This window comes from Phyllobates terribilis, unplaced genomic scaffold (assembly GCF_046119375.1).
Source record: "Phyllobates terribilis strain yellow unplaced genomic scaffold, ASM4611937v1 Scaffold_3__8_contigs__length_932513732, whole genome shotgun sequence".
Lineage (NCBI taxonomy): Eukaryota > Metazoa > Chordata > Amphibia > Anura > Dendrobatidae > Phyllobates > Phyllobates terribilis.
Window position 1 is genome coordinate 724729860 of NW_027362763.1, and position 15914 is coordinate 724745773.

Consider the following 15914-nt stretch of genomic DNA (forward strand, 5'->3'; position numbering starts at 1 on the left):
GCACATTTTCTGTTAGTACAATAAACCTCATTTCAAGGCAGAAACATTACTGTGTCCAACAGTTATTACATCTATCAAACTGAAATAGCTGTTGCAAAATCACCAATTTTTATAAAACAATAAGCTTAAGATTAATAGGGGTGCCAAACATTTTCATATAACTGTATATAAAAACAGTAATGTAGAGAAGGCCCATGCAATGGTTAACTCCTAATGGTAAGTGCAAAGTGCTGTTTTCAGAATCTTCAGTGTATCCATTGGGATGCTGATTCAGCCTGTTTCCCCTGCCTCCTGCTTGCAATGGGGGGCAACCTCTTGCAAGCAGGAGTCAGGGAAAACAAGCTGAAGCTGCATCACAAAGGATATACAAACTCAGGAGTGTGTTATAAAGGGGGTAGCAGCTCCATGACACAGATCTACAAGTATCTCTGCTACCATTAGGTGGGACTTAGAATAGAATAAGTGCATTGTGATAAGACTCTGCATTCTGTGCAAAGTCAAAGAAATAATGGGAAATATAGCTTGAATTAAGAGAACCATCGTGAAGAAAAAGAAGGAGCTAAAAAAGATACATCAACTAAAATGGGCATACACAATAGCGTTATTTCTCATCGATACACTGAATATATCAATAGTGAAAAAATTTTTATTAACTTTTTTTCAAATAAACAAAAAAAAAATCTATTAAGGTTGAGCACCATTGGTGAATGAATCTCAAATATTACAGTTTGATTGTGTGAATATAATACTTTGAATTTTTTTACACGAGTGCTGGTAAATCATTGTTTGATCAGTGAGAGGAATTCTTCTCTCGTCTTAGGATCGTCTCTGAAGATGCCGTGCATTGTGCTAGTGACCGTTCTGCTGTTCATCTTCTGTACTCCTCGCATTACCATACACATGTGCCTGTAACCAAGAACACAAACCTTCCTCAATATATGAGCCCTGGAAGTGGTGCTATTAAAGTATTCAGAACCTCGTAATGGCACATTATAATTCCTGCTGATTTCTGGTGTAAACTATAAAAAAAATCTGTTGGGCCTTTTTTTTTTTTTTACTAAAACTCAATTGCAGAAATTATTTTTAGCCAGAAATATGTGCATTTTAGTAAAAGAAAAAATATTATCCCAATTGTGTTCATAATATACTAAAGAAAAAGAAAACAATACAAGGAAGATGCTACTTACGAAGCCTCCATAACAACTGCTACTCCCATTGGCTGGAGGGCCTCATTGATTGCAAGGGCGATTTGCTTCGTAAGTCGTTCTTGAACTGTAAAATATATAATAGTATTATAAATGAGGATCACAGATGATTGCTAGTCCAGTAATAAGAGGTATGAATGTTTCACAAAGTTGTTTCATTTCTTCTGTGGATTTTATTATTTGAAAATGATACTCTGCCTTACAATCTAAATCCATCTAATCTCTAGTACAAATACAAAATATTATAAGTTTGTATATTCACTTTACCTTGTAATCTCCGGCTGAAAATTTCAACAATTCTGAAACAAGAAAAAAAGTTATAAAATGTCTAATTAATTCTAGGGGAACAGCAAAAAAAAATGATTGGGCATAGATCTTTAGTTATGTCATATATATATTGACTCTGAGATGGTGAGAGGAGACCAGCTGCTATGATATTACGTCTCCAATACATGGCACAGAGAGATCGTTTCCTGTTCTTCATTGCTTACTTAGCACACAAAAAGAAGCAGCAGCAGCATGGAGAATATTTTTCTGTAATACTGAGCAGTGCAGATGTGAATCTGGCTTTGGGGGAGGTTAAAGACTTGTTAGAAAGCTCAGCACAATCTTTCTATGCCTCCCTGTACCTGTTTTATCATTCCTCCTCTTCATAGAGTGAGATACGCTGTGTAACCTGACATTTCATTGAGCTGGCTGTCCATCTTGTCTTGAGCAAGTGATGATGATTCAAAGTGGATGATAGTTCATGAGACAGGGAACGGAGGAGGATTGACTCGTAAATGGAAGCAGTAAGGCATAGTGATGAAAAGGTCCAAGGTCAAAAGCCAGGAAAAATACAGAGGGATAAAACAAATAGATAGTCAGGGGCAACGTCTGGGGTCTGGTAATTAAAGTCAGAATACGTCAAAGGCAAAAGGAGTTATACAAATGGGTAGTTGAAAGGCAAATCCAAGGTCAGGCAACAAAAGATCAAAGTATCAAAATACAGAGCACATAATAAGCACACCACTGAGTTGAAGCTACAGTTGGCAATGATCTAACATTGCCAGCCAGTTAAATAGCCTGACAATTATCTGGAAAGGAAAACAGCTGGAGAAAACCCAAACACAACATGAACAGCCCAACACGCCCCTGCTATCCATAGGGTGGCTGAGCTGTCACAACACTGACAGCCCGACACCTTTCTGCCATCCATAAGACAGCTGAGCTGTCACTCAGCCTGACACGCCCTGCTATCCATAGGGCGGCTGAGCTGTCACTCACAGCAATGGCAGCCTGACACGCCCCTGCTATCCATAGGGCGGCTGAGCTGTCACTCTCGGCACTGACAGCCCAACACGCCTCTGCTATCCATAGGGCGGCTGAGCTGTCACTCACAGCATTGGCAGCCTGACACGCCTCTGCTATCCATAGAGCGGCTGAGCTGTCACTCACCCTGACACGCCTCTGCTATCCATAGGGCGGCTGAGCTGTCACTCACAGCACTAGCAGCCTGACACGCCCCTGCTATCCATAGGGTGGCTGAGCTGTCACTCACAGCACTGGCAGCATGACACGCCCCTGCTATCCATAGGGCGGCTGAGCTGTCACAGCACTGGCAGCCTGACACGCCCCTGCTATCCAAAACCAGGCGAGGAGTCCTGAGGAGATAATTTGCATATTCCCACTGCATTTTGGGGTAAGTGAAGAGTCTCCGCGAGCTCAAAGAACACTGGATTTTGGCTGTTGGAGCTGAAAAGAGGACATCGGTAAACCAGGGGAGGAGTCCTGAGGAGATAATTTGCATATTCCCACTGCATTTTGGGGTAAGTGAAGAGTCTCCGCGAGCTCAAAGAACACTGGATTTTGGCTGTTGGAGCTGAAAAGAGGACATCGGTAAACCAGGGGAGGAGTCCTGAGGAGATAATTTGCATATTCCCACTGCATTTTGGGGTAAGTGAAGAGTCTCCGCGAGCTCAAAGAACACTGGATTTTGGCTGTTGGAGCTGAAAAGAGGACATCGGTAAACCAGGGGAGGAGTCCTGAGGAGATAATTTGCATATTCCCACTGCATTTTGGGGTAAGTGAAGAGTCTCCGCGAGCTCAAAGAACACTGGATTTTAGCTGTTGGAGCTGAAAAGAGGACATCGGTAAACCGCGCGCCGGCAGGCGCGCGCATTTTGAAGCTTTTTTTTTTAAGCTTTTTCCACTGTTTTCAGAACATTAACAATAAGAACATGGAAGAGTCCAGGAGCCATTTGGTGAGCTGCATATCCTGCTACATGTTCACAGACTTGCCAGTGGAAAAGCCAAACTTCACATGCCAGAAATGCAAGCTTGTGTCCCTGTTGGAGGAAAAGTTGCGAAATCTAGAAGAGAGGTTGACTACCTTGAAAATCATTAAGGAAGGTGAAGAGTTCTTAGACAGAGCAGAATTATCTCTTCATGATTCAGAAAGAGAAGAAATTCGAACTGCACCTGACGAAACAGAGGAATGGAAGCATGTGACCCACAGAAGCAGGAGGATCGAGAGGCAGTCAGCACCCATACTGCTCAGGAACCAGTACCAGGCTCTCACGCAGGAGAACCATGAAGAAATACAGCAAAATAAGACTTTGCCAGCAATGAATAACCTTGTAAGCCCTCAGAATCCTCCTGGATGGAGAAAGAAGAATGTTGTGAAGAAAAAACGGAGAGTGGTGGTCATGGGGGATTCCCTGTTAAGAGGAACAGAGGCCGCTCTCTGCAGACCAGACATAACCTCAAGAGAAATGTGCTGTCTTCCAGGAGCAAAAATTAAAGATGTGTCTGACAGGATATCAAGACTCTTCAGACCTACAGATCACTACCCATTCCTGCTAATACATGTGGGGACAAATGACACCGCAAGAAAGGACCTGGAAACCATCTGCAGTGACTTTGAAGACTTAGGCAAGAAAGTGAAAGAATTGGGAGCGCAGGTGGTCTTCTCATCCATCCTCCCAGTGGATGGCCATGGAACAATGAGGTGGAATAAGATTCTACAGGTGAACAACTGGCTACGTCGATGGTGCCGTCAACAAGGATTTGGATTTCTGGATCACGGGATGAATTACCTATACGATGGACTACTTGCTAGAGATGGGGTGCACCTTACGAAGACTGGAAAACATGTATTTGGAAGTCGCCTTGCTACACTCATCAGAAGAGCTTTAAACTAGAACAATGTGGGAAGGGAAGCAAAAGGCCAGAAAAAGCCATACAGCTGACAAATACTATTGAGATCTCTGCTACTGGAAGTGGAAAGGAAGAACAAAGACAAAACAATGTAAATAATAAAAGTATGGGAGGAAGAGAAACCAATCGCAAACTAAAATGTTTTTATACAAATGCACAAAGCATGGGCAACAAACAAGGAGAATTGGAACTACTAATGCAGGAAAAGGAATATGATGTCATTGGAATCACTGAAACTTGGTGGGACGATACACATGATTGGAATAAAAGGCTAAAAGGATACAACTTATTTGCAAGAAACAGACTTGATAAACGAGGAGGAGGTGTCGCATTGTATGTTAGAAAAGCGTATATCTGCACAGAGATTGAAGCTTCAGAGACTGGGAGTTCTGTGGAAACTGTTTGGGTAAGAATACAAGGAGAGAACAACGGAAAGGACACCATTGTAGGCATTTACTACAGGCCACCTGGGCAAGCTGAAGATATGGATGAACTCTTTATGTATCAAATGACCAAGTTCTCCAAAAAATATGACGTAGTGGTCATGGGAGATTTCAACTATCCAGACATTTGTTGGGAATCTCTCTCAAGTAAAACTAACAGGTCAAGCAAATTCTTATCCTCTCTTGCTGACAACTTTATCTGCCAAAAGGTAGGGGAGAAAACAAGGGGATCTGCTACTTTGGATCTAATCCTTATAAACAGGGAGGAAATGGTTGAGGAGGTAAAGGTGGCTGGGACCCTAGGAGGCAGCGATCATGCTATTATAGAATTTTGGATAACTAGAGGAGGAAGACATGTAAAGACTCAAACTTCAAGGTTAGATTTTAGAAAGGCAGATTTTAAGAGACTCAGAAAGAGAATAGGAGGGATCCAATGGCTGGATGTCCTTAAGGACAAAAATGTCCAGGAAGGATGGGAAATTTTTAAAAATGAGATTCTCAAAGCACAATCGTTAACAATCCCGAAAAGTAGGAAGAATGGGAAGCATTTAAGGAAACCAGGATGGATGAACACAGAACTTAAACACATGCTAAAAAGAAAGAAAGAAATGTTTATTAAATGGAAAGAGGGAGGCATATCTAAAGAAGATTATAATGCAGTCTGCAGATCCTGCAGGGCACGTATCAGGTTAGCTAAAGCTGACAATGAATTAAGGCTTGCAAGAGATGTCAAAAGCAATAAAAAAGGATTTTGGGGGTATGTCAAAAGTAAAAGAAAAGTCAAAGATGCTATAGGATTTTTACAGGATGAAAATGGAGAAATGGTAAGAGAGGATGTTGAGAAGGCCGAACTTTTTAATTCCTATTTTGCATCTGTTTTCTCTCAGAAAGAAAATGATCTTCACTGTCCTTTTAAAGGAATAGAGGAATCCAAGTTATCTGTAGACAGAAAGATTGTGAGGGAATATTTAGCTAACATAAATGAGTTCAAGTCTCCAGGTCCAGATGAATTACACCCCAGAGTACTGAAGGAGATCGTAGAAGAAATTTTAGAACCACTCTCCATAATCTTTGAAAATTCTTGGAGAACAGGAGAAGTCCCAGAAGACTGGAGAAGAGCAAATGTTGTTCCTATCTTCAAAAAGGGGAAGAAGGTGGACCCAGGGAACTATAGGCTGGTGAGTCTGACTTCTATACCAGGAAAGATCTTTGAACAAATTATTAAACAACATGTATGTAAGTATATGGATAAGAATGAAGTGATTAACCAGAGTCAGCATGGGTTTGTAACTAACAAGTCATGTCAGACTAACTTAATTTCCTTCTATGACAGAATCACTGACTGGGTGGATCAGGGAAATGCTGTAGATATAGTATATCTTGACTTCAGCAAAGCATTTGACAAAGTATCTCACACCATCCTTATTGAAAAAATGACCAAGTATGCAATGGACCAGGCAACTGTTAAGTGGATTCATAACTGGCTTAGTGATCGGACTCAAAGGGTGGTTGTAAATGGCTTCACATCCAGCTGGATGAATGTCTCAAGTGGGGTACCACAGGGCTCCGTCCTGGGACCTGTATTGTTCAACATCTTTATCAATGATTTAGATGAAGGAATTGAGGGTAAACTGATTAAATTTGCTGATGACACAAAGCTAGGAGGGATAGCTAATACTAGAGAAGAGAGAGAGAGGATTCAAAAAGACCTAAATAAACTGGAGCAGTGGGCAGCAACCAACAGAATGGTTTTTAACAGGGAAAAATGCAAAGTACTACATCTGGGCAATAAAAATGAAAAAAGCATATACAGAATGGGAGGAATAGAGCTAAGCAACAGTACATGTGAAAAAGACTTAGGTATACTAATAGATCATAGACTGAACATGAGTCAACAGTGTGATGCAGCAGCAAAAAAGGCAAATACAATTCTGGGATGTATTAACAGAAGCATACAGTCTAGATCACGTGAAGTCATTATCGGTCTTTACTCCTCTTTGGTCAGACCTCATCTGGAATACTGTGTACAGTTTTGGGCACCACATTTTAAAAAAGACATAGACAAACTGGAGCAAGTTCAGAGAAGAGCGACCAGAATGGTGACTAGTCTGCAAACCATGTCCTATGAGGAACGGTTGCAGGATTTGGGAATGTTTAGCTTGCAAAAAAGAAGACTGAGAGGAGACTTAATAGCTGTCTACAAATATGTCAAGGGCTGTCACATTGTAGAAGGATCATCTTTATTCTCATTTGCACAAGGAAAGACTAGAAGCAATGGGATGAAACTAAATGGGAGGAGACACAGATTAGATATTAGAAAAAACTTTTTGACAGTTAGGGTGATTAATGAGTGGAACAGGCTGCCACGAGAGGTGGTGAGTTCCCCTTCAATGGACGTCTTCAAACAGAGGCTGGACAGACATCTGTCTGAGATGATCTAGTGAATCCTGCTTTGAGCAGGGGGTTGGACCAGATGACCCAGGAGGTCCCTTCCAACTCTACCATTCTATGATTCTATGATTCTATCCATAGGGCGGCTGAGCTGTCACTCACCCTGACACGCCTCAGCTATCCATAGGGTGGCTGAGCTGTCACTCACAGCACTGGCAGCATGACACGCCCCTGCTATCCATAGGGCAGCTGAGCTGTCACTCACAGCACTGGCAGCCTGACACGCCCCTGCTATCCATAGGGCGGCTGAGCTGTCACTCACCCTGACACGCCTCTGCTATCCATAGAGCGGCTGAGCTGTCACTCACAGCACTGGCAGCCTGACACGCCCCTGCTATCCATAGGGCAGCTGAGCTGTCACTCACAGCACTGGCAGCCTGACACGCCCCTGCTATCCATAGGGCGGCTGAGCTGTCACTCACCCTGACACGCCTCAGCTATCCATAGGGTGGCTGAGCTGTCACTCACAGCACTGGCAGCATGACACGCCCCTGCTATCCATAGGGCGGCTGAGCTGTCACAGCACTGGCAGCCTGACACGCCCCTGCTATCCATAGGTCGGCTGAGCTGTCACAGCACTGGCAGCCTGACACGCCCCTGCTATCCATAGGGCGGCTGAGCTGTCACAGCACTGGCAGCCTGACACGCCCCTGCTATCCATAGGGCGGCTGAGCTGTCACAGCACTGGCAGCCTGACACGCCCCTGCTATCCATAGGGCGGCTGAGCTGTCACCCTGACACGCCCCTGCTATCCATAGAGCGGCTGAGCTGTCACTCACAGCACTGGCAACCTGACACGCCCCTGCTATCCATAGGGCGGCTGAGCTGTCACTCACCCTGACACGCCTCTGCTATCCATAGAGCGGCTGAGCTGTCACTCACAGCACTGGCAGCCTGACACGCCCCTGCTATCCATAGGGCGGCTGAGCTGTCACTCACCCTGACACGCCTCTGCTATCCATAGGGCGGCTGAGCTGCCACTCACAGCACTGGCAGCCTGACACGCCCCTGCTATCCATAGGGCGGCTGAGCTGTCACAGCACTGGCAGCCTGACACGCCCCTGCTATCCATAGGGCGGCTGAGCTGTCACAGCACTGGCAGCCTGACACGCCCCTGCTATCCATAGGGCGGCTGAGCTGTCACCCTGACACGCCCCTGCTATCCATAGAGCGGCTGAGCTGTCACTCACAGCACTGGCAGCCTGACACGCCCCTGCTATCCATAGGGCGGCTGAGCTGTCACTCACCCTGACACGCCTCTGCTATCCATAGAGCGGCTGAGCTGTCACTCACAGCACTGGCAGCCTGACACGCCCCTGCTATCCATAGGGCGGCTGAGCTGTCACTCACCCTGACACGCCTCTGCTATCCATAGGGCGGCTGAGCTGTCACTCACAGCACTGGCAGCCTGACACGCCCCTGCTATCCATAGAGCGGCAGAGCTGTCACAGCACTGGCAGCCTGACACGTCTCTGCTATCCATAGGTCGGCTGAGCTGTCACAGCACTGGCAGCCTGACACGCCCCTGCTATCCATAGGGCGGCTGAGCTGTCACAGCACTGGCAGCCTGACACGCCCCCGCTATCCATAGAGCGGCTGAGCTGTCACTCACAGCACTGGCAGCCTGACACGCCCCTGCTATCCATAGGTCGGCTGAGCTGTCACTCACAGCACTGGCAGCCTGACACGCCTCTGCTATCCATAGGTCGGCTGAGCTGTCACAGCACTGGCAGCCTGACACGCCCCTGCTATCCATAGGTCGGCTGAGCTGTCACTCACAGCACTGGCAGCCTGACACGCCCCTGCTATCCATAGGGCGGCTGAGCTGTCACAGCACTGGCAGCCTGACACGCCCCTGCTATCCATAGGTCGGCTGAGCTGTCACTCACAGCACTGGCAGCCTGACACGCCCCTGCTATCCATAGGGCGGCTGAGCTGTCACAGCACTGGCAGCCTGACACGCCCCTGCTATCCATAGGTCGGCTGAGCTGTCACTCACAGCACTGGCAGCCTGACACGCCCCTGCTATCCATAGGGCGGCTGAGCTGTCACAGCACTGGCAGCATGACACGCCCCTGCTATCCATAGGTCGGCTGAGCTGTCACAGCACTGGCAGCATGACACGCCCCTGCTATCCATAGGTCGGCTGAGCTGTCACAGCACTGGCAGCATGACACGCCCCTGCTATCCATAGGTCGGCTGAGCTGTCACAGCACTGGCAGCATGACACGCCCCTGCTATCCATAGGTCGGCTGAGCTGTCACAGCACTGGCAGCATGACACGCCCCTGCTATCCATAGGTCGGCTGAGCTGTCACAGCACTGGCAGCATGACACGCCCCTGCTATCCATAGGTCGGCTGAGCTGTCACAGCACTGGCAGCATGACACGCCCCTGCTATCCATAGGGCGGCTGAGCTGTCACAGCACTGGCAGCATGACACGCCCCTGCTATCCATAGGTCGGCTGAGCTGTCACAGCACTGGCAGCATGACACGCCCCTGCTATCCATAGGTCGGCTGAGCTGTCACAGCACTGGCAGCCTGACACGCCCCTGCTATCCATAGGGCGGCTGAGCTGTCACAGCTTCCCTAGGACACAGCGAGTGGTGGAATTGTGACAATATGATTCTTTTGTTTTCAGAGAAGACAAGCTGCTGCTGGAAGTGTCTTACCTTGCCAGTTTGCTCAGGCCAACAACTTTTTTATTTGGTAAATAGCCGATATGCACCTAGAAATAAAAAAAAAAATAATAATTACAGTGAGACCCGCACTACCGTACATGTCACATCTCACTGCACAGAGTGAGCAAGAGAGATGCTGTACAAAGCAGTGAAGATATGAGACTATTAGGGGATGTAACAAGGAACAATCAGGTAACACATTTTTATAAAAAAAAAACAACTTGACCCTTTTTAATTAATTAGTCGCTGACAATGTTGCTGTCAGACTTAAAAAAGTTTAAACTTTATACCCAATGTATTGACCTTGTTGGTTTTGGTACATACCCTGCCAAAAAACGGTACCAAGTGATGTTCACAGAGCGAAAAAACATCAATGTCCTTCACAATGACAATTTCATCATGGTTTTCATCGAATATGGCATTGTTGAGTATATCTGTAATACAGAAATCATTTGATCAGTATCCTGACAATTCTAACAAATATATCCAGATATCGTTACTGTAACTGTTTCTGGTTTGTTTGTTTTTTTATTCCAATTTTAACTAGAAATTGCACCTTCTCATTCTTCCCCCTTGAGTTGCACATCATTTTTTGTTTTTGAACTGTTCCTCCGTTATTTTTCAGCGAGGCGGTCTGAGGAAAATATTGCAGCGTGCCTGAGTTGCATCTTATTATTGGATCGCACTCAACCATGCGAGTCAGTGAGTCTGTGGAGAACATCAGACTGCACTCGGATGACATCTGAGTGCAGTCCAATGGAGAAAATGGAGATGTTCTCATCAGTAAATCGGATCCTGCTCTGATCAACCTCTGATCAGAGTGCGCTTTGCATAATCAGCCCGATTCTCTAGGAGGAGAGAAACTACGGTCGTCTGCACCTCTCTGACAATATGGAGTGTCACTAATCGGTGTAGACAGTGCAATCGTATCACCCAGTTCATATATTTCCAGGAGGAATTACATGGGAATTACAGAACGCAAAATTCTTTAAAAAAAAAATGCATCATCAATGTTATTTCTAAGATTTTCAAGAATATAAGCTTCATTTAGTCTTCTGAATGTGGTTGATTTGCCTTCTCTTTTCTTTCAGTATATTGAGACTGTAGAATTGGGGATCCCCACACTTCAGACATTTTACATATGATTGTCATTGTCTAAGATTAGGAAACCCCTTTAACACCTGTGGATTGATCTGCAAAGTGACAATCTGCATTAATCATATTTGAGGTGTAATTTCTCCTAAATTTCCCTCTTGCTGCACCCACACCCTGCTCTGCAGTCTGCTCCCTTCCGGTATGTAGCATGATGTAACCAGCACATGTGCCTATGAGAAGTCGGTGGGTGTCATTTGGAAATACCTGTTTTGTGGATTCTTCAGAAAATAGCGTTTTTAGCTTCAAGGGTTTGTCTGGTGAAAAGAAATGATCACTTATCCAGATGATACCTTGCTGATCAGCGGGTATACGACCGCTGGGACCAGCACCGCTCTGCAGAACAGGGCACTGTTATTCCCATTAGAACGGAACATCCGTGCACGTGTGACCTGAGCTCCACTTGTTGCATAGGGCGCTGCACTCACCCAAAGAGTATGAACAGAGCGTCCGACCTGCTGATCCATTTTGTAACGGTGATAAAAGATAAAAATTCCTAGTTCTGCTGATCGATGTGGATTCCAGTGATGGGGGACCCAGCCATCAGTAAGTCATCATCCATCCTCTACATGCGTGATAACTGGTTCTCACTGGACAACCCCTTTAGTCACTCGTTTCGCCTCTTATCCAAATCATACTGAGAATCCCACCTGACAATGTCCCGCTCTCACATTAATATGAATGGGCTCAACATTGCCTTTAGTGGCATTAATTGTTCTATGTTCGAAAGAAGGAGAAGAAGAGACCGACCCCCTATTGTCAGGACCTCAGATAAGTAATATTTGGGGCTCAGAGATTACTCCTTACTTTTGGATAAAGGCATAGAAGCATTTTGAAGGCACTATTACTACCCATAGTTTAGGGCAGATCATGGAAGCCAGTCTTCATATAATTTCCATATATTTCCTGTTTATTTTATATATTAATGTTACTGGTAGAGAACCGCATTGTGGATGACAGATAAAGTCACACGACTGTAAACAAGATTCAGGTTTACTTTGGGAGTGAATTGTATCACGGGTGTGCAGAGGTGACAGTTTCCCTGCAGTTGGTTGCAGGAGATCTCTACATTTGGCATTACAGACATCTTCTTAGAGGCTGGCTGTCTCTAGGACCCAGCGGCTACCTTCCTCTGGCTAATTAGCTCCCTGGCCTGGCTGTATAAATACCTGGTGTGTCTGAGAGGGAGGTGCCGGCGCTATTCATTACTACTTGTGAGTCTTTAGCAAGAGCAGTACCTCTCTGGAACTCAAGGCCATGTGCGCATTTGTCTGGAGTCGTCTAAAGCTAAGCAATCCCCCCTGTTTGTCTACCCTTGTTGTCTATAGAGTTTAGTGGAGATCGACTAGTGCTCATCTCCTCCCTTCCCTAGCCTTAGCCATTCGCCAGGGAAAGTCAGGGCGAGGCATGCGTGCGGCGATTGGTGAAGAGCCAATATAGGGACAATAGTTGACACAGGGTGACTCTCTACCAGACTAGGAGGTCTCCACTCTCCCCTTTCCGTAGAGTCTGGGCTCCCTTTCCCTCTTCCCTCTGTGTTGCACTAAGTCTTTCTCACACCTTGCGTGACAAATTGTGAATAAAATATATAATTAGTGCAAAATGAAAAGAAAGTATTTACAAGTTATTCAACTTTTTATGTAGATATCAAATGTGTTTTTTTTAACCAAAACCATAAGGAAAAGGGATAACTTGCTGATCACTGAGGGTCTGACCGCTGGGACTCCCCAGTGATCTTGAGTAGTGGATTCGGCAGCACGGTCTTGAATGGGGTAGAGATGCGCATGCTTGACCTCCGCTCCATTCTCTGTCAGTAATAGACGAGCGCTGTACTCTGCTTCCTCCCGTAGACAAAGAATGGCACGGAAATCGAACATGCACACCACCACTCCATTCAAGATCACTGGGGGATCCCAGCAGTCTGACCTCCAGCAATCAGCAAGTTATCCCCTATCCTGTAAATAGGGAATAACCTGCGATTTTTGGAAAACATCTTTAACGATGAAGTTTCTTATGTATCAATCTATCAAAAGATCTCTGCTTGCAGTCACTGAACGGAAACGTTCACTTCTTCTTGCTCATGTGATGGCCACTAACTGCTTGTTACAGTGCAATATCTAAAGCTGTGCTTACTAAGGAGCAATGCACCGGTGTGATCATCACACGACCGGGACAGATTTTCATCCTCTGTATAGAATGATGGTTCCCATTCAGTGTCTGCCATCAGAGATACAGAAGCATAGCAAAAAAATGGCATGTCTGTTCAGCAAAATTCCGGCTTCATTTGATAAAAGTGGAATCTCCCCTTGTGCATTGTTGCCTTGCAGCGCAGTAACCCTAGGGTAACTTGTCCGACAACTTTTATTCTAGAATTGCGGAAGTAAACCACCAGTAATAATAATAATAATAATCTTTATTTTTATATAGCGCTAACTTATTCCGCAGCGCTTTACATACATTATCGTCGCTGTCCCCATCGGGGCTCACAATCTAGATTCCCTATCAGTATGTCTTTGGAGTGTGGGAGGAAACCGGAGAACCCGGAGGAAACCCACGCAAACACGGGGAGAACATACAAACTCCTTGCAGATGTTGTCCTTGGTGGGATTTGAACCCAGGACCCCAGCGCTGCAAGGCTGCAGTGCTAACCACTGCACCACCGTGCCGCCCGGTGATCTTGCACTAGCAATGTCTATGTGATCGTATCAGCTTGTAAAGTCTATCAGAGGTGTAATGTAAAGGGTTAAAAGTTAATAAAATATTCGATAACCAATACTCACCTGCAGTTCAAACATTGTTGTCCCTTCAGCCTTTGATTACCTAACTGCAGAAAAGACATCATGTACTGCCACATGACCACTGCAGCCAATCATTGGCCTCAGCAGAATGAATGCCCTGTGATTGACTGCAGCGGTTACATGGATGTACGTGATGTCATCGCTCCAGGAAAGTAAACAATGACCGGCACTGCAGAGGATTGAGCATGTTTTTATGTGCAATTTTGTTGATCATCTATATCTGGGCCCCCGACCTACTGTCCACCCCTGCAATGTGCAGGTGAACTCACCATGGATGTTCTCCTGATATCCCTTGGTGAAGTACTGCATGGCTTTGGCAGCTCTAAGAGGGGTCTTCAGTAAGCCTTCCCTTTCAGGATTCTCCCCCAGTTCTTTTAGGATGGTGGTGTAGGCATTTTCTATAACCGACAGCGTCTTGTCTTCTTGGTGCTCCTTATTGCACTGGTTCACACTTTGCTGCACCAAAGTCTTTTTCACGTCCATGGTTCCATTGTAACTGGTGAGATAGTTGCAGTTGACTTCTCCGTTCATGTGGTTGTTCATGGCGGATGGTATTGATCACAAGGACCGTGCGATGGCAGCTCTGATGGATCAGTCAGACTCATTCAGGGAATCCTCCGTATTTATACATCGCCAGAGCACCAAGGCCAATCTCCGATGACAATCTGTGACGTTATTACTTTCCAGTGGCATGGCCTCTTCTCCCTCAGGCTCAATTGCATATGACTGATGCACATGAATGGAAGTAAGGGGGGATGTCTGATAAACAGGTTAGCTATGCTGCTCTTCCAGATGAGCTGGCCATTTGCCCTCCCATTCATTACGCTTTCACACATTTTGCAATTACCATACTATTAATGTAACATATCGCAGAACACGATCAAGTTGTAATACTGGGTGTAGACACAAATATGCAAGTAATAGACGGAGTTTTAATTATGGAAGTAACATTGAGTTTCATGTATGAAACGCGGAAGGTGAGAAAGGAAAATGTCAAACACGTCGTTTTAAGGGTTAATTTTCCTAGCTGATTCATTTTAGTATATATGTTTGCAGCATTTGGGATTCTGATTTTTTCAGATCTAGAGCCCGAATCCCTAGCGAGACATAGCGCTATAATTGCCTAAAGTGGCCACTTAGAAGCTTAAAGGGGTATTCCCATCTCCAAGATACTATCCCAATATGTATTAGGTGTAATAATAATTATATTAGAAAATACCTACAATTATAAATGTTGTATAGTTCTTCTGATTAACTATGTTGCTTACCCCATGTGCTGGGCATTGCAGTAGCTTAAGCATCCATGGTTACGACCACTCATATAGTGACAGTCAGTTAGCTGTTAGTGGATGTACCCATGGATACCTAAGGTCCTGCAATGCCCTGCACATGGGGTAAGTGACATAGCAAATTAGAAAAACTATACTTCATTTCTAATTGGAAGTATTTGCTAATATCATTATTATTTCACATTCTACATATTGGGATAGGATTTTGGAGATGGGAATACCCCGTTAATGTTTTATTATCGCTTTTCAATAATTTCAGCTCATTTGCTCCCCCTAGTGGTGGCCACAGGAAGCCTAATTTGTTTATGTATTGCCCATGAAATAAGACTGTTCACTTTGTCAAAGTGTGTAGAGACAAGCCCATTTTACAAGGGCAATGCAATGGTAACAGACAGTTGTCAATTTTAAATAAATGTTTAGGAGGAATAACAGAAGAACAATGCAGCCTTCTAAGAAGAGATGTCCGCTAGTAATTTCCCACAACATAAATTTTTGGCGGGGTCCTCTTAAACTCTGCCTATGTGTAGAATTTGGAGGTCTGACTGCTTATTTAGAAAAAAAAAGTGAATCAGCACAGAAATTTTAAACCTTTTAAAAAACAAAAAAAAAAAAAAACACATGATTTATATAGTTTTAAAGTGCAGCTATCACTATATATGTTTTTGTATATGACAGGTGCTGCAGTGTGCTTCTGATT

The 15914-nt window shown here is 44.9% G+C and overlaps 1 protein-coding gene across 1 annotated transcript; it reads right to left on the bottom strand.

Annotated features, from left to right (window-relative positions):
- Positions 1-626: 626 nt before the first annotated feature.
- LOC141258310 (GTP cyclohydrolase 1-like) lies at positions 627-14555 on the bottom strand. The gene is made up of 6 exons (XM_073673318.1): positions 14198-14555; positions 10303-10412; positions 9970-10025; positions 1473-1504; positions 1188-1272; positions 627-906 (listed from the first exon to the last, which is right to left on the bottom strand). The coding sequence occupies exons 1-6, from the start codon at positions 14469-14471 to the stop codon at positions 780-782; spliced, it is 684 nt and encodes a 227-aa protein (XP_073529419.1). The 5' UTR covers positions 14472-14555; the 3' UTR covers positions 627-779.
- Positions 14556-15914: the final 1359 nt, after the last annotated feature.

Bases quoted from the DNA above. Each gene is read 5' to 3' on its own strand.
- LOC141258310 (XM_073673318.1), bottom strand. From the start codon at position 14,471: ATGAACAACCACATGAACGGAGAAGTCAACTGCAACTATCTCACCAGT. The intron at 10,413-14,197 runs GTGAGTTCACCT...TCTGTATTACAG, and splicing joins ATATCAGGAGAACATCCATG to ATATACTCAACAATGCCATA. The intron at 10,026-10,302 runs GTATGTACCAAA...TTTTATTTCTAG, and splicing joins TGGTACCGTTTTTTGGCAGG to GTGCATATCGGCTATTTACC.